The sequence below is a fragment of the Schistocerca americana genome, chromosome 1, assembly GCF_021461395.2.
Source record: "Schistocerca americana isolate TAMUIC-IGC-003095 chromosome 1, iqSchAmer2.1, whole genome shotgun sequence".
Taxonomy (NCBI): Eukaryota; Metazoa; Arthropoda; class Insecta; order Orthoptera; family Acrididae; genus Schistocerca; species Schistocerca americana.
The window spans coordinates 1,026,244,184-1,026,271,787 of record NC_060119.1 but is presented as its reverse complement, the minus strand read 5'-3'; the positions used below and the strand labels follow the sequence as shown (position 1 = coordinate 1,026,271,787).

Below are 27,604 nucleotides of genomic sequence, written 5' to 3'. Positions count from 1 at the left end.
GCGATGGCCCACATCGCGAATCTCTCGCCCAGCACGAAATCCCGAGAGACGGGAAAAAAGCTGAGCTGACTTCTGTATATAAGGAGGGAAAAAAAGGGACCCTCAAAATGCGGACCAGTAACCGTAACATAGGTATGCTGTAGGATTGTTGAACACACTTTCAGTTCGTATATGATTAATTTCCTTGAGACTTCTGTCCACAAATCAGCACTGGTTTAAAAAGCACTGCTTGTGTAAAATTCAACTGGCACTTTTCATACAGCAAATCTTGCGAACCATGAATGAAGGGCAACAGGTAGATTCCATATTCCCCGGTTTCCGAAAAGCATTTGACACTGCGGACTGTTAATGAAAGTCTAGTTTCTCAGATGTGTGAGTACCTTCAAGACTTCTTAAGTAATGGAACCCAGTACGTTCTCCTCGACGGCGAGTGTTCATCCAAGACAAGGGTATTACCAGGAGCCCCAGAGAAATGTGATGGGACCGCTCTTATTCACTATATACATAAATGAATTATAGGACGGGGGAAGGTGCAATCGGCGGATCTTCCCTGATGATGATGCTGTGTCATCGTTGACTGATTGTAGTAGGATACAAGACGACTTTGTTAAAATCTGCAGTTAGTGTTATGAATGGCAACTTGCTTTAAATGTAGAAAAATGACAGTTAAAGCCGTTGAGTAGGAAAAATAATCCCTTAGTGTTCGAATACAGCATTAGTAGTGTATTGCTTGACACACTCACGTCATTGAGTATGTGGGCGTAACGTTACAGAGCGACATGAAATGGAAGGAGTAGGTGAGGATTGTGGTGGGGAAGACAAATTCTCGACTTTGGCTTATTTGAGAGTATTAGGAGCATGTGGTTCATCTGTAACGGAGGCTGTGTATAGAACACTGGAGTGTTTGGGATCCCCACCATGTCGAATTAAAGGAATACGTCGAACCAATTCAGGGGCGGGTCGCCAAATTTGTTACCGGTAGGTTCGATCAACAAGAGAGTATTACGGAAATGCTTCCTGGGCTCAAATGGGAATATTTGGAGGAAAGACGACATTCTTTCCGCGGAACACAACTGAGAAAAATTAGAGAACTGCCATTTTATGCTCACTGTAAAAGGATTCTAAGATTGACAACGTACATTTTGAGTAACGACCACGAAGATAAGAGAAATTAGGGCACCTGCGAAGTTGTATATTCGCTTGTTTTTCCTTCACTCTTTTACGAGCGGAACAGGAAAGGAGGCTGCTATCTGTGGTGAGTGGTCCTTCAATCACGCACCACACGGTGGTGGCGATCTGCTAGTGTATCACCAGATGAGAGATTAGTAGTGGTACATGGAACCCACACCATGCATCAGACGACCGCTTGTGGCATATGTACGTAGACGGAGATGTAGATGTAGAGAGGAAATTGAAATCCTATTTAACATGCCTCTAGTGAAATATAGTGAGGAACAGTCGCCGTGGTCTTGGCGTAGCGTCTTCGATTGCTACTTAAAATATCAAGTGTAAAAGGCTCGATTTCAGCCACTTCTTAAATTGTGAAAAAGCTTCATCCACAGTGGTGGCCGAATATTCCCGTTATAAGGTAGGACCGTCTCTTTGCCAACGGCGCTGTCAAAGGGGATCGAGCAACGGGTTGTTCAGAAAGCAACGGGCAGTTCACAACACCCACTTGCCCTTGGGGTGCGAAGGAGTCCCCTAATAGACAGAAACATCAGAAATGATCAACAGCATGAGGATGTAGAAGACAAGGCAATTGGGAACACTTCATTGAAGAGACATGATTTATATCCGTAGACACATGAGCTGTAATTGAAAAAATGTCATGATGGTCATTTCATGGGCAAAGTGTTCTCAACTCCGATCTCTGGAAGGGCAATGATTAGACGAGGTTACCCTGCGAAAAAAGATTGAATATCGAGCGAAAGGAGAACATTCAAAATGTCAGAGCGTGGAATATCACGACTATGAATGCGGTACTGAATCTACAAAAAGCGAAAAAGAAAATACATTATCTTAATCTTAAGCGAAGTGAAATTGAAAGACGATAATATTTTCTGGTAAGAAGAATAAATGGTAATATGTGCAACAGTAGAGTATGGCATAATGGGAATAGGATTTGTTATGAACAGGGAACCAAGGCAGGGAGTGAGTTAGTTTAAACAGTTCAGTGACAGGGTGTTTCTCATCAGAACCAAGAGCAAACCAACACCAACAGTAGGAATTCACATTTATATGCCGACGTCACAAGCACAAAATCAAGAGATGAGTGTGTGTGTGAAGTTCTCTGAGGTTGTAGATACTGCGTATAATGACTACTACTATCTTCAGCTCGACTGCCTATTGTAGTAGTCTATAAAAAGAGCAGTCATAGAAGTTGGACAGACTTATAAGTACAACAATGGTAACTGCGAAGAAGTTTCCATAAAAGAAGGAATGCTTCAACTGACTGACGAAAGAAGAAAGTATAAAAGTGCTCAGGGATACAACAACATTAGTCACTTAAAAAATTAACAAAGTGAAAGTTCAGCGCAGCTAAAGCGACATGGTTTCATGATAAATATGACTAAATACGAAAATAAAGTGTCGTCAAAGGCATCGATTCACTATATACAAAAGTCAAAACAATCTTTAGTGAAACTATAAGTAAATGTGTCAACATAAAGACTGCAGGACGAATTCAGATATTAAAAGTAGAAGAGAGAGAGAGAGAGTTAAAAAGTAGAAGGAATACATCGAAGCCCTCTACTGACGTGAAAGAGGGAGAAACAGAAGTCGGTTTGAAGGCGATATGTGCTTTGCAATAGTGATCAAATGAGACCGCAGACGTACATAATAACCCTTCGAAATTTGAAAAATTATTGACAGAAGTGGCAACAAGCTCGTGTGTAGAATCAGTGTTACTGGAGACATAGTATCAAACTTTCGGAAAGATATCATCCACAGAATTCCGACAACAGCAAAGGCAGATAAGTGCCACAACTGTCACATAATTAGCGTAAAAGCTCATGCACCAATGTTACTGTCAAGTATAATACACAGAAAAATGAGAAATAGAAACTGAGGATCTCTTTTTAAGTGACGATCTATTTGCTAGAAAATGTAAAGGCATCATAGAGGCTGTTTAGAGGTTTCAATTAACGTTGAAAGCAAGGTTCTAAAACAATTAAGACACGTTCAAAGGATATGTTGATCTAGTAAAAGCGTTCGACCATGTAAAATGGTACAAGTTCTTAGAAATTCTAGAAAAATGTAAGTGTAAGGCCAACGGAAAAGCTGGAGATGTACAATATGTATAAAAAATCAAGAAGAAACAATGAAAATGGACGATCAAGAACGAGTGCTCGGATTAAAAAAGGTGTAAACTAGACATGATGCAGTCGTTGGCGCCAACTGTTCAACTGTTCATCGAAGAATCTACGACAGAAGCAAAAAGTGAATTCAGGATGGGATTTAATTTAGAATGTAAGAATATCAATGCTAAGATTTGCTGATGATACTGCTACTCTCAGTGAAAGAGAGGAAGATACACAGGACACAAGGACTGGAATAAACAGTCTACTGAGCACATAAATGCAGTAGGAGGAAACTGTAGAAAGGCGGAATTAACGAGGAACAGTAGAAATAAAATTAATGAGGAACTTACCATATATTTTCCCTTTGGCGGTGCACAGTCCTGGGTAGTATCATTAGTAACTAATATCCATGTATCGTTAATGCAGTTTCCGATAGATAAACAATCACGGCGTCTCTGCGCACTGCGTCACCATCGATACATAAAGTGTTCTTCGGAATGGTCGGTAAAACTGTGTGAAACTGTCTTTATATGCTTTTTGTGGCGCAGTTTGGGACTCACCTGCTCTCTCACCGCTTTCCAGACCCACAAAGAAGGGAAGAACTTGATTACATTCTGGCGACCTGCTCTCCCTAAAGCTGCTACCATCCACTGCTCCTTCACCCAGTCACACATTCAGAACACAGTTTATTTCTTAATACGGCTGTACAGCGCTTGGAAGTCGTTAACATATTTTTGCACACTGTAACGACAAAATTATGGGATACTTCCCAGTATAGTATCGGACCTTCTTTTGCCCAGTTAGTGCAGCAACTCGACGTGACATGGACTCAAAAAGTCGTTGGAAGTCGTCTGCAGAAATACTGAGCCATGCGGCCTCTTTAACCACCCGTAATTGCGAAAGTATTGCCATTGCAGGCTTTTGTTTTCACCAACTGACCTCTCGAATAGGTCCCACAAATGTTAGCTGGAATTCATGTCGGGAGATATGAACGGCCTAATCATACGCTTATTGTCCAGAATGTTCTTCAGACCAGTCGGGAACTTATTTTTGCCGGTTACCATGGCGCATTATCGTGAAGTCCATCAATGGCAACAAATAGTCTCCACTTAGCCGAACATAACCATTTGTAGTCAACGATCTACATCTACATCTACATTGATACTCCGCAAGCCACCAAACGGCGTGTGGCGGAGGGCACTTTACGTGCCACTGTCATTACCTCCCTTTCCTGTTCCAGTCGCCTATGGTTCGCGGGAAGAACGACTGTCTGAAAGCCTCCGTGCGCGCTCTAATCTCTCTAATTTTACATTCGTGATCTCCTCGGGAGGTATAAGTAGGGGGAAGCAATATATTCGATACCTCATCCAGAAACGCACCCTCTCGAAACCTGGCGAGCAAGCTACACCGCGATGCAGAGCGCCTCTCTTGCAGAGTCTGCCACTTGAGTTTATTAAACATTTCCGTAACGCTATCACGGTTACCAAATAACCCTGTGACGAAACGCGCCGCTCTTCTTTGGATCTTCTCTATCTCCACCGTCAGACCGATCTGGTACGGATCCCACACTGATGAGCAATACTGAAGTATAGGTCGAACGAGTGTTTTGTAAGCCACCTCCTTTGTTGATGGACTACATTTTCTAAGCACTCTCCCAATGAATCTCAACCTGGTACCCGCCTTACCAACAATTAATTTTATATGATCATTCCACTTCAAATCGTTCCGCACGCGTACTCCCAGATATTTTACAGAAGTAACTGCTACCAGTGTTTGTTCCGCTATCATATAATCATACAATAAAGGATCCTTCTTTCTATGTATTCGCAATACATTACATTTGTCTATGTTAAGGGTCAGTTGCCACTCCCTGCACCAAGTGCCTATCCGCTACAGATCTTCCTGCATTTCGCTACAATTTTCTAATGCTGCAACTTCTCTGTATACTACAGCATCGTCCGCGAAAAGCCGCATGGAACTTCCGACACTATCTACTAGGTCATTTATATATATTGTGAAAAGCAATGGTCCCATAACACTCCCCTGTGGCACGCCAGAGGTTACTTTAATGTCTGTAGATGTCTCTCCATTGATAACAACATGCTGTGTTCAGTTTGCTAAAAACTCTTCAATCCAGCCACACAGCTGGTCTGATATTCCGTAGGCTCTTACTTTGTTTACCAGGCGACAGTGCGGAACTGTATCGAACGCCTTCCGGAAGTCAAGAAAAATAGCATCTACCTGGGAGCCTGTATCTAATATTTTCTGGGTCTCATGAACAAATAAAGCGAGTTGGGTCTCACACGATCGCTGTTTCCGGAATCCATGTTGATTCCTACATAGTAGATTCTGGGTTTCCAGAAATGACATGATACGCGAGCAAAAAACATGTTCTAAAATTCTACAACAGATCGACGTCAGAGATATAGGTCTATAGCTTTGCGCATCTACTCGACGACCCTTCTTGAAGACTGTGCTCTTTTCCAATCATTTGGAACCCTCCGTTCCTCTAGAGACTTGCGGTACACGGCTGTTAGAAGGGGGGCAAGTTCTTTCGCGTACTCTGTGTAGAATCGAATTGGTATCCCATCAGGTCCAGTGGACTTTCCTCTATTGAGTGATTCCAGTTGCTTTTCTATTCCTTGGACACTTATTTCGATGTCAGCCATTTTTCCGTTTGTGCGAGGATTTAGAGAAGGAACTGCAGTGCGGTCTTCCTCTGTGAAACAGCTTTGGAAAAAGGTGTTTAGTATTTCAGCTTTATGCGTGTCATCCTCTGTTTCAATGCCATCATCATCCCGTAGTGTCTGGATATGCTGTTTCGAGCCACTTACTGATTTAACGTAAGACCAGAACTTCCTAGGATTTTCTGTCAAGTCGGTACATAGAATTTTACTTTCGAATTCAATGAACGCTTCACGCATAGCCCTCCTTACGCTAACTTTGACATCGTTTAGCTTCTGTTTGTCTGCGTTTAAACTTGGAGTGGAGCTCTCTTTGCTTTCGCAGTAGTTCAGCAGCGCCAGATGACCCACTCCATTCCAAGTAAACATAGCTCTCAGAATTATAGAGCCACCACCAGCATGCACACTGCCTTTTTGACAACTTGGGTCCATGACTTCGTGGAGTCTGCGTCACATTAGAAACCTACCATCAGATCTGATCAACTGAAATCGGGACTCATTTGACCAGGCCACGGTTTTCCTGTTGTTTAATGTCCAATCGATATGTTCTCGAGCCCAGGAGAGGCGTTGCAGGCGATGTACTCTTAGCAAAAGCCATCACGTCGGTCGTCTGCTGCCATAGCCCGTTAATGCCAAATATCACAGCACAGATGTTTGTCGTACGTTCCACATTAGGTTCTACGGTTATTTCACCCAGTGCTGCTTTTCTGTTAGCGCTGACAACTCTACGCAAGAACTGCTGCCCTCGGTCGTTAAGTGAAGACCGTCGGCCACCGCGTTTTCCGTGGAGAGAAGTAATGCCTGAAATTTGATATTCTCGGCACACTCTTTACATTGTGGATCTCGGAATACTGAATTCGCTAACGATTTCCGAAATGGAATGTCCAACGCTCCAGCTACCATCCCGCGTTCAAAATCTACAATCCTGGCCATTAAAATTGCTACACCAGGAAGATGACGTGCTACAGACGCGAAATTTAACCGACAGGAAGAAGATGCTGTGATATGCAAATGGTTAGCTTTTCAGAGCATTCACACAAGGTTGGCGCCGGTGGCGACATCTACAACGTGCTGACATGAGGCATGTTTCCAACCGATTTCTCATACACAAACAGCAGTTGACTGGCGTTGCCTGGTGAAACGTTGTTGTGATGCCCCGTGTAAGGAGGAGAAATGCGTACCATCACGTTTCCGACTTTGATAGAGGTCGGATTGTAGCCTATCGCGATTGCGGTTTATCGTATCGCGACATTGCTGCTCGCATTGGTCGAGATCCAATGACTGTTAGCAGAATATGGAATCGGTGGGTTCAGGAGGGTAATACGGAACGCCGTGCTCGATCCCAACGGCCTCGTATCACCAGCAGTCGAGATGACAGGCATCTTATCCGCATGGCTGTAACGGATCGTGCATCCACGCCTCGATTCCTGAGTCAATAGATGGGGACATTTGCAAGACAACAACTATCTGCACGAACAGTTCGACGACGTTGCAGCAGAACGGACTACCAGCTCGGAGACCATGGCTGCGGTTACCCTTGACGCTGCATCACAGACAGGAGCGCCTGCGATGGTGGAATCGAAGTCGAACCTGGGTGCACGAATGGCAAAACGTCATTTTTTTCGGATGTATCCAGGTTCTGTTTACAGCATCATGATGGTCGCATCGGTGTTTGGAGACATCGCGGTGAACGCATATTGGAAGCGTGTATTCGTCATCGCCGAACAGGCGTATCACCCTGCGTGATGGTATGGGGTGCCATTGGATACACGTCTCGGCCACTTCTTGTTCGCATTGATGGTACTTTGAACAGTGGACGTTACATTTGAGACATGTTACGACCCGTGGCTCTACCCTTCATTGGATCCCTGCGAAACCCTACGTTTCAGCAGGATAATACAAGATCGCATGCTGCAGGTCCTGTACGGGCCTTTCTGGATACAGAAAATGTTCGACTGCTGCCCTGCTCAGCACATTCTCCAGATCTCTCACTAGCTGGAAACGCTTGGTTAATGGTGGCCGAGCAACTGGCTCGTCACAATACGCCAGTCGCTACTCTTGATGAACTGTGGTGTCGTGTTGAAGTTGCATGGGCAGCTGTACCTGTACGCGCCACCCAACCTCTGTTTGACTCAATGCCCAGGCGTATGAAGGCCGTTTTTACGGCCAGAGGTGGTTGTTCTGGGTACTGATTTCGCAGGATGTATGCACCCAAATTGCATGAAAATGTAATCACAAGTCAGTTCTAGTACAATATGTTTGTTAAATGAATACCCGTTTATCATCAGCATTTCTTCTTGGTGTAGCAATTTTAATGGCCAGTTGTATATTATTTCTTATCGTGTAGTCACAATCACGTACCTTTTCACATGAATCACCTTGAGTACAAATGACAGGTCCACCAACGCACTGCCACTTTATATTTCGTGTACGCGATACTACCGTCATGTGTTTACGTGCATAACGCTATCGCATGACTTTTATAACCTCAGTTTACTTAACCCACTCCTTTAACAGTAATTATTTTTATGCAACTAAGCCATTGTTTTTATTAATTTTGAATAATTAATCCCGGAATGAGATGAATAAGACTTTTTTGTAGCAAACTTAATGCTCTCAAATTTATAAAGTAACACATTTTCACTAAATGCCGCCCTTTTCGAGTTATTCAAGAAAAGCCTAAAAACAGTGACGCTGAAACGACCGCCACGCTTGTCCCTCACCGCTCAGGATTTTCAGTATGTTAATCATAGCAGTTCCTCCTACCGACGTACAAAAAATTGGGGTATACGGTTATTTATTTCCTTTTCTTCCTTTGTTAACGGGTCTATAGGGTAGGAGGGATGAGTTGTATTTCGTCGCAACAGAAAACAGTAGAATTACACCAGCAGCAAGGGCAGCGCAAATTGGATGTTGCTTGCTAGCACGTGCCGTGCAGTTTTGTCGTTGTTGTGGCTAGATGCTTCAGAAGAAGAAGGCTGACAATGATGCCGATATTTGCGGATTTATTTTGTGAATAATGTAATCAGAGTTTCTAAAGGATGGTATACAGCACGAAATTAGTGCTAATACAGCTATTTTTAGCTTGATTTGTGTTTCTGCTGTATTATTTGAGCAAAGAATGTTACTCCAAGTTCCGACAAATACGAGGATTTTCTATGAAAGTCAAATTCTGCTTTTCGTTTTTTCGCACCGACCCGAAACTGAACATAGTTGTATACGTATGCTTCAAGTGGTATTTAAAGACAGCAGAATTAACGGAAAGATAAAGATATAATCAAAGGGTGAATTTGCAATAATCCTTTCTACGGCTTCCCAGTGCTGCTCTGAAGCGAACAGTTCCATTCTTAAAACATGAATTTATCCAATATTTCAGTTGTTGATAATGTTAGGAACATTAACTACACAGAAAAATTTATTATACAAGTGTAGAAAACCTTTTTATGTCATCAAAAAATGTGAAAAATACACTGCCCCACTAAAAGTGAAAGAAGGCAGTGACAGACTTCGATGTAACATCGTCTATGTAAACGCCTTCGACGGGTATGTAAATGATTACAACTGTAACTCTCTGTCACAAGTAGAACAGCCTCCAGAGTCCATATTGTTGTTCGTATTTAGTGCTGTTGCCAGTCCTGGTAGGGTTCGAAATGGTTCAAATGGCTCTGACACTATGGGACTTAACATCTGAGGTCATCAGTCCCCTAGACTTAGAACTACTTAAACCTAACTAACGTAAGGACATCACACACATGTATGCCCGAGGCAGGATTCGAACCTGCGACCGTAGCAGCCGCGTGGTTCCGGACTGAAGCACCTATAACCGCTCGGCCACAGCGACCGGCTCCTGGTATGGTATATAAGGGGTGTGAACGGCATTAGATGTCGACTGATGACCGTGTAGGACACGGATATTCCGCGTATTCATACGAGACAGCGTTATCAGTAGACTACGTTGTTGAGTTTGAAAGGGGCCTTATTTTGTGTCCAATTTGGCGGCTGCTCGAATCGTGAAATAACCAGATTTGTGGAGCATTCGGATGTTACCGAGGCCCCATGCTGGACTGCATGAGAACATGTGGGCAGACTCACTCATCCTTAAAGTTCCGGTCAACCCGCGTCTGACCACTTATGGGGCGGCGAGTTAAAAATAAGAAATATGAAATATTGCTCGCCGTCTTTAACGAGAGCCTGGAAACTATTTCTGCGGGCAGCCAGAAAGCGAACATACTGACCATAGTTTCCAGTCTGCACGTCAACATTCTTCTTTTGTTTCCTGAAAGAAATATTTCGACCCTCAGTTTGCTCAGCGGGTTCAGGAACTATGATTATAATTGAAAATTTTGAGTTCTAATTGATATATTTGATAAACATTCACACGCACAACATAGTAATATTCCTGATAATAATAATAATAATGGTGTTTCTGTCATAAACAGCACCATGAGCAGTTCAGCGGCGACCGCTACGGTAGGTTTCCATAAAACGGTCGTTCGACCTGAGTTCTGATAATCAAAGTTAATTGCTCGCTACAGAAGTCACCGCTTGCCACGCAGTTTGGTAATATTACGGGTGCCACACAAACGGTTACTTCCGCGAAATCTAAGCGCTACACGATGGTGTACAGTCCTTGCGAGTTCACATTCTAGTATTACTAAAAACATGCGTTTAGTAGCAGCAAGGTTGTGACGTCACCCGAGGCAGCGCGTGAGCCGGCGTTTACTAACGCGGGTGCGAGCGAAGTGAAGTCACGGCCTCCCAGGACGTATTTATATAAGGGCGCAGCGGACGGCCGAAGGGAAAAACCTGCCGTCACCTGCTCTACCCCAAGTCGCGGCATCTAAGTGGCCGCTTTCTCGGGCACATAGTATTCTATAACACTGTCATTAATCAGTTTCAAATATTCGTAATTTTTGTATGAATGGAGTTAATTAGGCTTTAATTACAGAAAAAGTTTAAGCTCGCCTGCATTTAAATTTTTCCGTCTAGAATTTTTAGACCGGAACTGGCAGTAGAACATGACCTCTGAACTATCACTTTAAGAGATCTTGTATTGATTGTTATTTACATCAAAGTCTTGAAACTTGTTATAGCTCTATTATTTAAAGGGTTTCATCACATACTGTAATCAAAACTTCATATCATTAATATAACTGATACTTGATCTATTACAAATGAGGACGTATTTGTTCAAAATTTAGTTTTCAGTAAATTACTCGAAAACTATTTGGGGTAGCTTAATGTGTTCACATATTTACTGTTTTATACCGAACTGAATCTTCATACAAGTTTCATATTTCTAAGTCTAATCTTTAGAGCCTTTAATTCTTTTGTAAAAACATTGCTTTTGAGCAAAATATTGCTCTGATCATGTTGAAATTTATAACAGTTAATTTCGTCATACATTTGCGCATTCTGACCGACTTTTAGCTTCATAGTTTTATAATCTAGCACCTCTTCTTTTTTTCTTAAAGCGGTGCATTTAGTGAAAGATATTCATCTGTTTCACTCTGAAATTCAACAGTTCAGACATTAATATACTGAAGCATATGTTGACAAAGTTTGGGAAAGCAACTTCAATCATCGTAACGTGCCACAATCACATCGTAACCCCTTCACATACGCGTCTGTTATCCGAGGGCTGGGTTTGGTTGTTTGGGGAAGAGACCAAACAGCGAGGTCATCGGTCTGATTCCATTAGCGAAGGATAGAGAGGGAAGTCGACCGTGACTTTTCAAAGGTTCCCTCCCGGCATTTGTCTGAAGCGATTTAGGGAAATCACGGAAACCCTAAATCAGTATGGCATATGGCAGGACGCGGGATTGAACCGTCGTCCTCCGGAATGCGAGTCCAGTGTGCTAACCATTGCGCCACCTCGCTCGCTCTCTGTTATCCTAGAGCAAGTGAAGGACACCGTGCAACGTACTGTATCATCCTGCACTATTGGGCGGTAGCAGCAGCCTAACTGAGGTATTGTCGCCCCATGTGTAGGCTGCCGTTAACTCCACAACACAAACGGCAGCGATGGAGATATGCCAAAGACGGCAAGCATGGGCTGCTACTGAACGGCATCGCATTGGTTACAGGTGTTCTCCACTACCCTGGATAGCCATCGTTGTAGGGTATGGTGGCGCCTTGGGCAGATCACCTTATTACAGTGTTTTACAGAGGCACAACGGTGTTAATGCTAGTGTCAATGGTGAGACGAATCAAAGAGTATTATTTGAAACCACAGCTGGTTGTGACTAAGAAAACCCTTACGGCACAACTGTATGTCATAGACATCCTACGTCTGCGCAGTGCCGTGGTGGCATTTTTCAAACCGGACAGTGCTCTCCACTTACGGCACGTGTCTCTATGATCAATCTGATGCTGAGGTGCTCCCGAGACCAGCAAGAGCTGGTGTATCATGTGTGGGACTAGCTCGATCGTCAACTCTTTCCCATTACCAGTGCGCAGGAAATCGCCGATCAGTTACAACAGTTCGTAAGCCCTCCCCTAACAGACCCTGCCCCCTCCTCACCTACAATTTTAAGAGATCTGACTGCGTGTTCATGATGGCTGCCAATGATCACATAAAATACTAAACTGCAAGCTAACTGAACTTGGTTTAACTGTAAATATTTATTGCCAGATTATTTATGGGAAAGAGAAAGGTTACTCTGAAATAATAAAATGCGATTTCACTTAATTTATCTGCCGTCAGACAGTGGAAAATAGGGCTAATCATTCACTCTGATGAGACTGGCCATTATAGAGGGTCATTCACTGCAAACACATGACAGACTTTTCAACGCCGGCCGCGGTGGGCGAGCGGTTCTAGGCGCTTCAGTCCGGAACCGCGCGACACCTACGTTCGCAAGTTCGAATCCTGCCTCAGGCATGGATGTTTGTGATTTCCTTAGGTTAGTTAGGTTTAAGTAGTTCTAAGTGCTAGGGGACTGATGACCTCAGATGTTAAGTGCCATAGCGCTCAGAGCCATTTGAAGACTTTTCATCATCTGTATTTGCAACGAAATATTTCTATCAAAGTGCTATTATACTATGTATTTATAATCCAGCTTCGCATATTTCTTATTCACAGCTCTTTCACTATATTTTCACTCGACAGACTTTAACACACTACAGTTCTCACGTGCCCACTACTAACTCCAACTGTCGTCGCAGCACCACAATGCCCCGTCCACCGGAAGACGCGAGAGACTGCAGGAAGTTCTAAAAGCTCAGGCTCTCCAGCTAGCGCCTGCTGTTAGATAGTTCACCCCAACCGAGCCAACGACTGCATCTAGGCTAGAAGGGGTGCAACGTCGTACTTCTAAGCTCTTTGTAAATTTGTTGCAATGGATTAAACATTGAAGCAACATCACATTTCATTTCGTTTGTCCTCCCTTGCGGGTGCTTCACATTCTTGGTGAGGCAGTCTGTTTGCAATTACAAATGTAAGTAACTCACGAAAGTGGATGACGTAATCAGCTATGATAATTAAAACAAAACGGCCAGTAGCAAATTCAAATTTTATGGTACTTCAACGTTACTGATGTTTATGGAAATATTTTGAATGTCTAATATCTGTTGCACTGGTCGTCTTTACTTGAACTAAAATATATTTTTTGAACCGCCACATACAGTCATCTAGGTATGCAAAGGTTGTATACACATGGAACATTTTATACACTACGGTTATAGTCACTGCAAAAGGAATGCATGCATTTCATGTTCAGTAACTCAGCTTTATTGACACACGTTTCGAATTTTTTTTTCCTTTATTGTGATTTCATTCCGCTGCCCATATGCGCAGGGGAGGGCTGCCAGCGGCACAATTCGCCGCTCTTCAGCTGAGTGATACATTTAATAAAAAGATGAAAACTATACATATAAAAGGCGATACAAAGGGGGGACATAAGAACATAATAAGGGGAGACAGTGAGGGTTAATAAATTTATCTTCAGAATACGTACAGAAATGTTACAAAAATCTTGGGGAACACTGCTTAAATAATTACCAAACAATAAAATTGATGAAAGTTTTGAAGAACATAAACTAAAATGTACGTACGGAAGGATGTAGGGAGTTTCATACACAAACATCAAATAACCAGCATTAGAGTAAAAATTCATAAGAACATTTACGTTGCGTGCAAGGTAACAGACATGGCCAGCAGCCGGCGTGAATAGCAGCACAATGTATCGCTGTAGGCGTTAGAAAAACTAAAAAATGGGGAAAAAAAGTCAACGTACCTCGAAGGATGAGACGGATATCGGTAGATGTGACGTACATGTACAGACAGACAAATTGTTACAATTTCAGAAATGTTGACGATTTTTTGTTCTAAGAGAAAGAGCTTCACAAATTGAGCAAGTCAGTAACGCACTGGTCTACTTCTGGCTCTTATTCAAGCAGTTATTCTGCTTCTCATTGATTGATAGAATTGTCCTCCTGAGGGACTCCGTGCAAAACTCTGTTCAGTTGGCGTTTTAGAACTGCAAAATCCCGAACTATTGGGAGGGTCCTGCTCGTAATGCTCCTTAACGGCGACCTTGCTGGCCAAGACAGGGTTTGGCAAGAATGAAGATAAGCAGTAGAAACTGTCTCCATGTGTGGGTGGGCGTTATCTCTTTGAAATGTAAACCCAGGATAAATCGGCCTCGTAGGATATGGTAGACGTACTGCTAGGCTGTAAGGGTGCCTCAGATAACAACTGAAGGAGCTCTGCTATATCCCACACTGTCGCCCATTGTTGTCAGATCTTGTGTCGGCGACAGTCAGGTTGATGTCCCACATCTGTCCAGGGCGACTCGGGACACTTTTCCGGTCTGAAATCTCATTAACTGGAGTAGAACGGACTTCGGTGATGAGTTCCGCTCCGAACTGTGCCCCAATGGCCAGCCAAGCCGAGTAATGTCTTGCGTAAGGGCCAGAGGTGAAACAACATGTTGTTGACTTCCTTAGTTTGTGAAGCTCTTTCTCTTGAATAAATCATCCAATTTTTCTGAAACTGTATTCATTTATTTTCCTGTACATGTATATTGAATCTACCGAATTCCGTTCCATTCAGATAATTCCTTCGTGGTGGGTGACTGTTTCAACCCTTTCGGTTGACACCTCTCGAAAAATGATGAAAGAAAAAAGTTTTTCACACGTTAAATTTTTGTTTTTTCACACAGTCCAACTCCAGCATCATGTATATAGTTTTGATTTATTACCTCTTTCTACTACCTCAATTCGAAACACACTTTCGATAGAGTGTGTAAATATACCCCTTAATGCGTCTGCAAAATTATATCATTGTACGACCTGTAATTCTTGAGATACGAGTTCATAAACATTGAGATGCGTGAAAAGCTAGCATTTTCTTGAAATGACACACCAGTTACCGAGTTTATATTCAGCCAGTGTTTCATAATGAGAGCACTTAGTGACTTACAATGAACTTTAAGCATAATTACAAATGTTCCAAAACTTTCCTTCGCTTATAAGCTTAAAGGAAAATATTTAATACATTTACTCATGTACAGAGAAATCATAAGTTTTAAGCTGTTTGAAAAATGGGATTTTAATACCTTAAAGGATCGTTAGCTTACTGGTTACATCCAAGTATCATTATAAAAAAACGTAATGTGGAATCCATGGGTTACTGCACTTGCAAAAATCTTTTCTTCATTTTAGATCAGATATACGTATATTTAAATTACGATAAATGGTGCCACAATGAACATTAATATTTATGTGTCTTGAAACTCACAAAACGTAAAAGCGAATACCTCTTCACAGAAAAAGGTAGTTTGTAGATATTTCAGTTCTGCTTGTTGAAGGAATATTATTTACGGTTTTTCTTGTAGGTATCAAAGTGCCTTGTATTCTATGACTTCTGTCGAAAGAGCGAGATGGCGCAGTGGTTTGCACACTGGAATCGCATTCGGCAGGACCACGGTTCAAACCAGCGTTGGCCATGCTCATTTAGGTTTCCGTGATATTCCTAAATCGCATCAGGCAAACACCGGGATGGTTCCTTTGAGTGTGCACGGCCAACTTCCTTCCACATCCTCACCCAATCCACTGGGACCGAAGACCTCGCTGTTTGGTGGCGTCTCCCAAATCAGCTAACCAACTTCTATCGAATCTTTAAAGTTAAATACGATTCCGCATTCTGAACACGGCCTGCAGGTGCCAACCTGTTTCCTCTTTACGTGTTATTCTTTTTTCTTCTATGTAATATTCTTGTTTGATAAGTACTCTGAGTGCAGAATATTGTGTGTTTTAAATAGCGCTGTATCCCTCTGCTTCTTTTCCTTTTCATGCAGTGCTTATTTCGAACAACATTAAGACTATTTAACTAAAAGAAATAAATACATTCTGCTATTTATTGACAGGATATCTAAATGAAAAGATAAAAAAAATTTACAATGCTTGAAATTGGAATCAACGTTCTTCGTATTGCAACCGACTATCTTAGAAAGTTGTGACGTTTTATAATTTGACATTGCCGTGTAAAGATAAAGATAGCTGTATTATCGAACTACTGGACGGTAAAGTAACTTATGCGAAATTTAAACTACTTGTTAAATAGACACAACTGTGTGTTAATTAAACCTGGCTTATCTACAATAAAAAAGTGTCCATTGTTACAGAATGTTATGGACGAGCAGAAGAGAATCTTGAAGCAGAAAGAAAGCGAATGCAGAAACTTATCAACTGCATCTCCATCAAATGATTCAGGTGAGTCTACCCTGACATATTTTTTCGTCTATACACCTATGAACCCACATTCTTGTGATAATGTTGTCGTTTTCTTTGTATGACTTGTCGACCAACAGAGATACGAATTTATTTCTCGTTGTGCACTTAATTAAGGTGTGTACAACCTTCCTCCGTAAATGCGCTAAAGCGCGGTGCGCTGTGACGGCACCCACGAAGTTACGCTTCAAGCAGCAAGGTGTCGACACAGGCGAAAAAAAAAACCACTGTTCAGAAGTTTATCTGAGTTTTAAGGAGGATTAATGCTGTTACAGTTGCACCAAATTTCATAACAATTCTGTCCAGCTCCACCGTGGACGTGTCGCAAGGCTGAAGGGTCATCACATCACTTCTTACGTACATCTTACCTTCTTTCGATGCCTCTGCGATGACGCTGAGAACTGTGACGCTCACCGTTGAAATCACGTGATTTTTTATGAGAGGCCCAGGAAAACATTTCAGACATTCCTCTGTATCGACACAAAGTGGCTTCAGGGGGTGGCATAAAGGGTGTGACGACAAATTGTAGAGTAAAATTATTACCAAATATCTCGAAAAGTTATTCGCTCTAATAACGTTCCGACTGACCTGAGCTATACATTTTTAATACGTATGATGTATAAGCTTGCATTCGAAGCGTTCTTGACCTGTTTTCTTCAAATTTTTAACAATACTCTAATAAACGTTCAGATGAACGTAAACTACATTTTTTAAATTTATATTGTATAGAAATACCTACATAGTATATAAAGGGGAAAGGCATAGGCTGAAATCTCCAAAAGTCTTTAACTGTTTACTTCAGATTTTTACACAATACTCTAACAAACATTTGGACCCAAATACGCTATATCCTTGTTAATATATGTTGTATATAAATATGTATATCATATAATGTGGAAAAGTTGTTAACATAAATTTCTAAAAGTTATCAACTGATTTACTTCAAAGTTTTACACTATACTATAATAATCGTTTAGACGGACGCAGGCTGTATATCTGGGTGTTTCAGCAAAAGTGTCTGCCTCTGTAACTTGCATAGTAATAGCTGACGCGAAAATTTATTGCGACAGGTCAACATAAGAAACGTTACACTTTCTGCGGTGCTATGAACATAGCTTATTGTGTTATTTCCCAAAGACTTGCAGCAAAGAGATACAATTTTTTAAATGGAGCAATAGTTTCTTCTATGATGCACTCGAATCAGCTGTGTATAAATCAATTTAAATTACATTTTTATCACGCTTAGTTCTGGAACTACAACCCTTCACACTTTCAAGGGCGGATACCACACGCTGTACATAATAAGTGAATTTGTGGTGATTGATGTTCTGGCGGCCGAATGTTGATTTAAATGAGGTTTTCAAATATGTGTCCACAACGCTACGCGCCTTTTAAGGGATATGCGGGCGAGACGTAACGTTGCCGTTGTCACGGAGAGACACTCTTCCTCGATGCACCGTTTTAGATCATCTGGGGCTATGGCCTCAGTCACATAAACACGATTCTTTGGATATTCTTACAAGAAGAAATTTACTGGTGCTAAATAGGCCATTCATGAGGACCACGGCTCCCCAACCATCTTCCAGGGAACCTGTTGTTGAGTTCTTCCACAACAACATGAACAGATTGTGCTGGTGACCATCGTGCTGCATCGACATATGGTCTCTGATGTCTAGATACACATGTTCAAGGAGAGCATTCAAACTGTCGACTACAAACGCCCGATACATGTCACCTGACAGTGTGGCCCCATGATTTCATCCCTAAGGATTCAATGGGTCGCAACCACCGAGGATTGTCTGTGGCCTAGTAGTGCATGTTACGACGGTTCACTGCACCATAATTTTGCGAACGTGGGCTCACCATAAAACGAAACGCTTTCTGAGGAGTCCAGAGTGAAAATACGCATGGCCCATCCACAGAAAGTAACTCTGCGATTGAAACTGTTCCCATGTAGCTCTTGGGTCAGTGACAGGCGATACGGGTGAAATCTCTGACCCTGTACTGTACGCCACACAAATGTGAGGGTGATACCAACGACTGCAGCAACGTCTCTTAAGTTGGCATGTGGATCGTGGTGTATTGTAGCTGAAACAAACACCTGCGTCTCCTCACTTCTTTCAGGACTTCGTTTGTTACTGATGCGCCTTCCCAAGCCGCCTGTTTCCCGAAGTCGCTGGTCAGCGCATAACAACGTAACATGTGAATATGTGAAGATGGTATCTGTTCTTTCGAACATGTCCGAACCGTGACCCTGCAGCTCCCTAGAATTAAACGATAACTAAATCAAGACCTTAAGCTGCCGACAGGCGTTGAAATACATCAACGGGGACAGTTGAAAATGTGTGCCCCGACCGGGACTAGGAACCGGGATCCCCTGCTTACATGGCAGACGCTCTATCCATCTGAGCCACCGAGGGCACAGAGGATAGTGCGACTGCAGGGACTTATCCCTTACACTCTACCCATGAGACCCTCATTCCCAGCGTAATGACCACTCACTGCATTCGTAGTGTCCCAGCCCATTACACTAATTACTGTCGGCAGCTTAAGATCTAACTCTGAATTATTTATGTTTTTTGTCTCATAACGTTGAGAAGTATTTAAAATGTAACAATATGATCTATTTGTTCACGATGATATTTATTTTCTTTTGTTTCAGGAACTTGCAAACCAACATGGGACCAAATTTTGTGCTGGCCAGAGACAGAGCCTGGGGAAAATCAAATTCTGCCATGCCCAGGATATTTCTTCGGGTTTGATCCTAAGGTACTGACTCTGTTTTTGTTTCCTGTGTTGACGTCTTAAACTTGATTCTGCAGTTTTCTTTCTTCTGATTGCTAAAAGATATTTTTCAGAATACCATTTAGATTCAGGAATTAAGGCAACAATTAATTTTTGGGACCGTAACATCTCTCACATTCTGCGTGGTGTCTGTTGTTCTAAGTCGTGTCTCCCAACCACTTTCGCGCAACGACGCTCTGAGCGTGTTTCTTAGGGAATTGACTAGCTTGAACCTGGGACCTGTTGCTGGTAAGGAGACGCCAGACCACACGTGACATGTAGAGTTCAGAAGAGTTCAGTGAGACTAGCGATGATATAACCAAATACTTTATGATTTCAGCGTCAGCTCCACTGCACTCCTTGTAAAAGAATCTTAATACTAACTAAATTTAGTGGAAGGGGTTCAAGGCTTTCCTATTTTTAGTTAGCTGGTAAAATAACGTCGAAAAAGCAGTTAAGTTTACCATTGGAAATTTTATTTTACTCACAAAACATTGTTTATAAATTGCACTATTGATAAAAGGAAATGTTTTAATACAGGACGATAAAAACCAACTGCGTTCAACAAAAATGTGAACGAATATTCCCTGAATGGGTTTACAAGTTCTACAAAGGATCGAAGGATGACCTATGCCATATCACATCTATAATCTAGGTTTAAATTAAATTTCACAAAAGAGAAAACTATCAAAATGTTCTACAGTGACCCTCAATTATCTTTAATTACTAATCTAACTTGTCGTAAATTACAGTGACTGATGTGGCTTCTCAATAATTATATAACAGAAAAATCATCGCGTTTCAGATTTTAACTTACGTAGCAAATGTGAATACCATGAGCTTTAATTGACGATCGACACTAGTATTACGCAAAACGGGGGTGTTGCAGATGAGACTTCTGCAGTTCTGAGTAAGGCTTTATGCGCTATTATGCGGCATCGCGTGCGTTCATTACCTTGTCGTTGGTTAGGCAGTGTCAGGGGGCGTCGGGCTATGCAGCTCCATCCAGCTCGCCGTCTCGGAAGCGACTCTCTTTCTAACTTCTCCTTACTACAATTTACCGAAGTTGGTTTAAAAAAAAAACTAACTGTCTGTGTTTTCATCTGACCAATCAGGGTCTCAATGTTAACCTTAAGCTCCGCCTACAAAAATTCTGTCTATCCAATGAGAAAGGTTATACTTTTCGTGGTGGGGCAATGTTTTTAAAGTTTGCAACGTAACAGAGACGCGAAAAAGTCTTACGCTAAAACTTGCGGCTGGTGTGGCCCTTTTAGTGTTATCGTAAGATCTATACTGTTCTTCTGGACGGCTCTATCTTTTAACATGGGCTGGGGGGGGGGGGGGGGGTCCTGTCGGTTACTTTTCGTGGTGGGGCAATGTTTTTAACGTTTGCAACGTAACAGAGACGCGAAAAAGTCTCACGCTAAAACTTGCGGCTGGTGTCGCCCTTTTAGTGTTATCGTAAGATCTATGCTGTTCTTCTGGAGGGCTCTAGCTTTTAACATGGGCTGGGGGGGGAGTCCTGTCGGTTAGCTGGCGACGTGGGTGTCCATCCCTTATCGTAGGGCCTTCTAGCTTAACACGTTTCTGCTCTCGGCTTCTGTTCTCGTTTCTCCCTTCGGAACTGCGTCTGTCTCACTGCGGGAAGGTATGACATGCATTTAGGCAATCTTGTGCTAGTCTGTGGTATTCCATTTGCTCACTCGTTACTCGTATTACTTTGGTTAATTTAATGTCACAATTTATTGGGAGCTATGTGACATACTACTGGATTTGCTTATCATGTCAGGGTTTTCATGGAAGGTGCTGGATTTGCCTGACACCTTACACATCAATTAAATTTATAAGTGTCATGAATATAACGTCATTTCTTCGGAAAATAAGGCTACATTGTGGTTCTTGAATATTGTTACATTTTGTTTAAGCTTTTTCATAATTATCTACAAAATCATATAGCAACAAGATCTAATTTGGTACCTGAAATTCCTTGGACTTGTTACCTAGATACAAAATTCATCTGAGAGCTTATTCTGTATTTGGTCGAGAAATAATAATGTAAAAATGGTAAAAGATGTGTGCGAATTCTTTATATTATCTACGAGGGTAACCCCAGAAGTAAGGTATTTTTTATAATTACATAGACCTGTATATTTCTACAATGGTTTACATTAGTGTACAGATTGAACATTTAGCTATTTTTTAAAACATAATCACCATTTCTGTCGATGCATATTTGTAGACGCTGTGGCAGTTTTTGTACATCCATGTCATACCAGCTCGCTGCCATGCCCTTCAGAAAGTTATGAACCTAACAACACGAAGAAGAAAGACACGAAGGTTGTTAGGGTTGTTTCTACATCATAAAGATGATGTATACTCAAATTTCGTGCTCGTCGCACAAGAGTAGTGACACTATGAGGATCCAAATCAGGTTTGCTTTAAATGCGCACTGTAATGGACTTGAGCGTTAGTTTCCTTTGAGATTGTACATTGTGAGTTGATATTGGTCAAGAATGCCTTTAATGGGTGAAAGACGCCGTTATCAACAACTCAGAGTTTGACCGAGGTCGAGTAATAGGGCTGCAAGAAGCTGGTTTTCCCTTCTGCGATGTTGTGGAAAAACTTGGCAGGAATGTAGCGACTGTAGATGATCGTTGGCAGCGGTGGTCACCAGAATGTCTGATCGGAGGAAGACCGGGCTCTGGACGGCGACGTGGCACTACTGAGAGGGAACATCATTGGGTTCAGTGTATAGCTCTGGCACATATACTGCATCTGCATCAGCAATTTGAGACGACGTTAGCACCGCAGTGACACAACGAACATTTACAAATCGGTCACTACCAGTGCATTCCAATGATCTCAAACTATCTCCATTTGCGACTTCAGTTGTATGAAGAGAGGGCTCATTGAAGGGCAGGTTGGAGGTCTTTATGAAACCTTGTTCTGCCTCGGTGCCAGTGATGACTATGTGTTGGTTAGAAAGAGGCCAGCTGAGGGCTGTAACCAACACGTCTTTGTGCTAGAAAAACTGGACCTACAACTGCAGTTGTCGTCTGGGGTGCGATTTCGTATGACACCAAGAACACTCTTGTGGTTATCGGAGGCACTCTGACTGCCAAATTGTATGTCAATCTGGCAATTCGACCTATTGTGCTACCATTTATGAACATCATAAAATGGTTCAAATGGCTCTGAGCACTATGGGACTTAACACTGAGGTCATCAGTCCCCTAGAACTTAGAACTACTTAAACCTAACTAACCTAAGGACATCTCACACATCCATGCCCGAGGCAGGATTCGAACCTGCGACCGTAGTGGTCGCGCGGTTCCAGACTGAAGCGCCTATAACCGCTCGGCCACAGTGACCGGCCATGAATATCATTCCACGGGATATTTTCCAGCAGGATAACGCTCGCCCACATACCGCTGCTGTAATCCAACATGCTGGACGGAGTGTCGGCATGTTGCCTTGGCCTGCTCGATCACCATATCTGTTTCCAATCGAGCACTTTTGGCACATCATCGGAATACAGCTACAGCATCATCCACAAACTGCATTAATCGTCTCTGTATTGACTGACCAATTGCAACAGGCGTGCAACTCCATCCAACAAACTGACATCCGGCACCTGTCCACCACAATGTATGCACGTTTACACGTTTTTATTCAACATTTTGGCGTTACACTGGTTATTAGTACATCAGCATTTCACAGTTGCAATGGCATATGTCGCCCTTACATTAACCTGTGAGCTTGCAATGTGAATCACTTATATATGCTATCTAGACAAATATATTTCCGAAATTCACTTAGTTTATATTAATTACGTTTTGGCGTTGCGACGTTTTTCCGTTAGTGTATTTTTTGTGTCCACCTACATAGGGAGAAACGATCATCATAATAAAATATGAGAAATCAGAGTTCTCACGGCAAGATTTAAGTATTAGCTTTTTCCCGCGCACTGTTCGAAAGTGGAATGGTATAAAAACAGCTTGAAAGCGGTTCTTCGAATCCTCTGCGAGACACTAACTTGTGAACTGCAGAGTAATCATGTAGAATTGATGAAGCGGTCTTCCATTACAACTCCTGACCCAGATGGCCTGTACAAATATTCGATTACGATTGTTAACCGACCTTGGACGCTGAACTTCACACAGATTAATTCACATTCGGGAACCGTGATAAAGTCGCTAAATTTTATGTCACTGGTATTTAATGCCGTCACCGTGTAATTATTTGAGAGCATCCTCCTCTATGTTGATTACTAGTTGTTTCACGATCATTAGGTCCCCTTGGACTAATAATTGTAGGAATTTCAAGTGGACGTCCAATTGCTCATTTATTAGTTTCTTGACTAACAACTCTCCTACCCACCGAAAACATTTATTACCGAATAGTTTTATATATTTTTTCCAACATGCAACATGTGCATTATAAGATACAGACATGTTCCTTTCCCTGGGAGAAGATTGGTACCAATGTTCTGTATGATATTTCACTTGAGCTAACCAAACTGCATGACAAAAAAAGTGTTCACCCAGAACGGGAATAGGAAACGAAATGAACCATCACGAGATGAGAGGATATGTGATGTTATTTCAGTGGTTGCAAAATCGAGTCTAATTTTCAAATATCTTGGCAGTATGTGCCTATTTATTAGCATAGTGCTGCACAGCCTCTGGCCATGGTCTAAGCACTGATTAGGTTGAATAAAGTGTTATAAAGCCGTTGTATAATCTCCTGTGGCAAACTGGCGCACACCTACTGCGCCCATGATATCCTTGATACAGGCTCCTGGACGGAGTTCATGTCCAGCATGATGCCACACATGTTCTTTCAAGGAGACACCTGTGGATCCTGCTGGCCACTGGACTACCGTCACATCACGCTAACAGTTCGAGTAATGTGTGTGCGAGCAATGCCCTACTGAAAAATGGCACCACAATACTGTCGAGTGGCAGGTAAGACATGAAGACTCAAGATTTTCGTGATGTACCGTTGTGACATGACATGTCCCTCATGCCTTACCAGCCGTGACTTCAAGCCATATCTGATGGCTTCCCACACCATGATGCCAGCAGCGTATACAAATCATTGGAAGAATGGGATCTTTCCCCATGTGGCCGCCATTCTCGCCAACGATAGCATTGGGTAACGCAGAATAGCGATTCATCACTGCAGGGAATTGGAAGCAATTCTCCAGTAGTCAATGCTTCCTGGTCACTGCATATCCGTTTGTGTCATGGCGTTGACAGCAGGCTATGCATGGACCGGCAAGTGTCCAGATCGGTGGCTGCTAGTCTCCGACAAATGGTGCTGGATGACGCAGAACGTTGTAGGCAGCGCATTACTTCTCCTCGGACAGCAGACGGAGGTATGAAGGGGTTACGATGTGCTTGCTGCACAATATGGCGATCCTCCATTGTGGTAATAAGACGTTGTCGAGCAGACCCTTGACGACTAGTATGTCTGCTCTCACGTTCCCATGCAGTACAGCATGAGGCCACTGCCACATTCGAGTATACCACCAATCAGGATATTACATATTTCGATTATCCGGCCAAAGAGAGATCCATAATTAGGCATCTTAAAATTGTATCAATTGCTGTTAACGCTGTCTCACAGGAGTACTCGGCAACACCAAGTCCTTAACATCTGACGCTATTCACGCCCCGTGTATACCGTATCAGGCGAGGTAACAACACTAAACACGAACAACACCAATGATTACTGGTAGGCGCTTTGCGTGACTCAGAAAAATACAGCTGTAATCATCTACTTACCCGCCGAAGCTGTTTACAAGTACGAAGTTACATTGACATCCGACTATGTCTTATGGATGCTTAACTTTTTTTCTCATAGAGTGTATTTCAGTATCATTCCGTAGGATATGGTGGCAGAATTAGGACACACTTTATGAAGATTCAAAACGAGATCTTAATCAGGAAGTCACGAAAAGTCAAGGCTTACATCCTAGTTTGGTTGTTTCATTCTACAGCAATTAGTTAACGCTCACATGAAACGTTTCTAGAATGATTTTTGTAGTGCAGAGAAATGCTTCTCTAGTGGATTCCAGTTTAGCTATGTTCCTTTGTCTTACTTTAGCAGATGGTGGCTCTCAGCTCATATACATTTCAAGAGAGTCTTATCTATAAATTCTACCCTTGACGACAGTCACACCGGATGATCATTTATAAGCTTATATTATTCTATTGAAGCTACAGCATCAGTTACGCTTCACAAACTGCTTTTGTTCCCTGATGATTAACGTGTCATTCAAAATTGACTACAAACATTTCCTTTATTAGCTGGTCCTAAAGATAATTTTCATGTTTTCAGCAAAATGCAACAAGATTCTGTCACGACAATGGTACCTGGATGCAATGGAGTAACTATTCTGAATGCTACGATTCTTTATATGCAACTGTGACTGAGCCTTTTACCGGAGCTCTTAATGATTCTACTCTAGCGGTACGTAATTCTTTTTTATTCTTTAAAGTGTAAAATATATTCAACGGATTAAAAAATAAAATAGCAAATGTATTTCTATCATAACACTCGCTGTGTTCTTCTGTACTAGATTACATACAGTGTTAATAAAATTTTATGTTGAAAATTTAGTAGTAATGGAGGAATATCAGGTATACCAGCAACCACATTCTCTATGAACTGGGTAGTACATAGCAACACACAATTTTACAAGATATGGAATTATGTACGTTTCTGATAGCTCTAAAGAGAGAACTGGCATCCATGTGCACAGAGATCCGTATGCAGTAAGTTTAAAAAATAACGTAAGGGAACTATTTGAAACTAATAAAGAAAAATATGTTGGGAGCCGACATGGACGGACGAAAATGGGAAACTGTTACCGATCTGATGCTGTTTCTCTATTATTCCGCAAATCTTTAAATGCTGATCTCATGATGTATGCTGTTTTCCGAATAACGACTGAGAAGTTATCAGAGCTCATGACCTCTGATCATTGATCACTAAGTGTAGGCAAACTACCTAATTATAATAACATTATGAATTTACAGTAGCATTATTACCATTCGCTTCACTTCCCAGGAAAATATTCAATTCCACCTGCCTTCATTGTATTAATGATGTTGCTGTCAGTATTGAAGGAGAATTTTTTACATTCGTCAGACGTATCTAAGACAGACTCGTGTCTTATAAGATTTTAAGCCGTTAAATGCGTTGTACTGATCACAGTACTGACGTTTTATTAAGTCCTAGAAGAAATATTCTGTAATTTACTCTGCAAGTCCCAGAAGTTTTGTCATCCTGCTAATAAAACTAATATTGGATTCAAGCTGTCAATATATATGCCTATGAAAGAGTGAAGGCGAACTAAGAACCTCTTTTTATTTTGAAGTACTCCATTCCACAACTTTTAATATTCAGATAAATATTCATTAATGACTTTAGTTGTAATTTTACCAAGGGGTATAAGAAAAAGCATGAAGCTTAAACTTACGATAGACTTTTAAATCTTTAGTTAGATGTACATTTTGTTTACCTGCTACGACGGTTTTACAGTGCAAGAAGTATCGTGCTTAACATCTGTGCTGACCTTCATCTAATGCCTGCAAAACAGAATATGCACACAAACACACACACACACACACACACACACACACACACACACACACACACACACACACGGGCACGCACGCACGCATGCACGCGCATGCTCACACATCGTCAACACCTCCACCATCATCAACAACAAACAACGAAACAATTGCAGCAACAATATCAAATAAGCATACAGATGCTGTAAACTCCATTATGTCTCAAGTATTTTTCGATGACAATTTATCTTAGTCAAAGTAGTATCAATATCTTCCAGTGCCACAGGACTATTCAGTACAACTACAAAAATAGAGATTTTAGAACGAGATATACATGTAATTGCAACTGCAGTGTATTGTGTTCCGTAGCACAGAAACACCTGCGTTGCACGGATTACTAATTAAAAAAGTGACAGCAAATATACAGATCTTGGTGGCGTTGTAGTTGGGTAAACGTGGGCAGATCAGTGACATAAATCTATGTATGAACATATACGTTTGGAGAGAATGAGAACTT

General features: G+C 41.9%; 1 protein-coding gene across 1 annotated transcript in view; it reads left to right on the top strand.

The window, feature by feature from the left end:
• The window catches only part of LOC124596038 (parathyroid hormone/parathyroid hormone-related peptide receptor-like), a gene marked incomplete at its 3' end in the record, with an annotated part of 626,364 nt that overhangs the window by 562,294 nt on the left and 36,466 nt on the right, over nucleotides 1–27,604 (top strand). Inside the window, exons 4-6 of the mRNA XM_047135010.1 lie at nucleotides 16,612–16,699; nucleotides 19,380–19,486; nucleotides 25,847–25,978. Of these exons, the coding sequence (XP_046990966.1) occupies nucleotides 16,612–16,699; nucleotides 19,380–19,486; nucleotides 25,847–25,978 (327 nt within the window). The remainder of the gene's footprint in view (nucleotides 1–16,611; nucleotides 16,700–19,379; nucleotides 19,487–25,846; nucleotides 25,979–27,604) is intronic.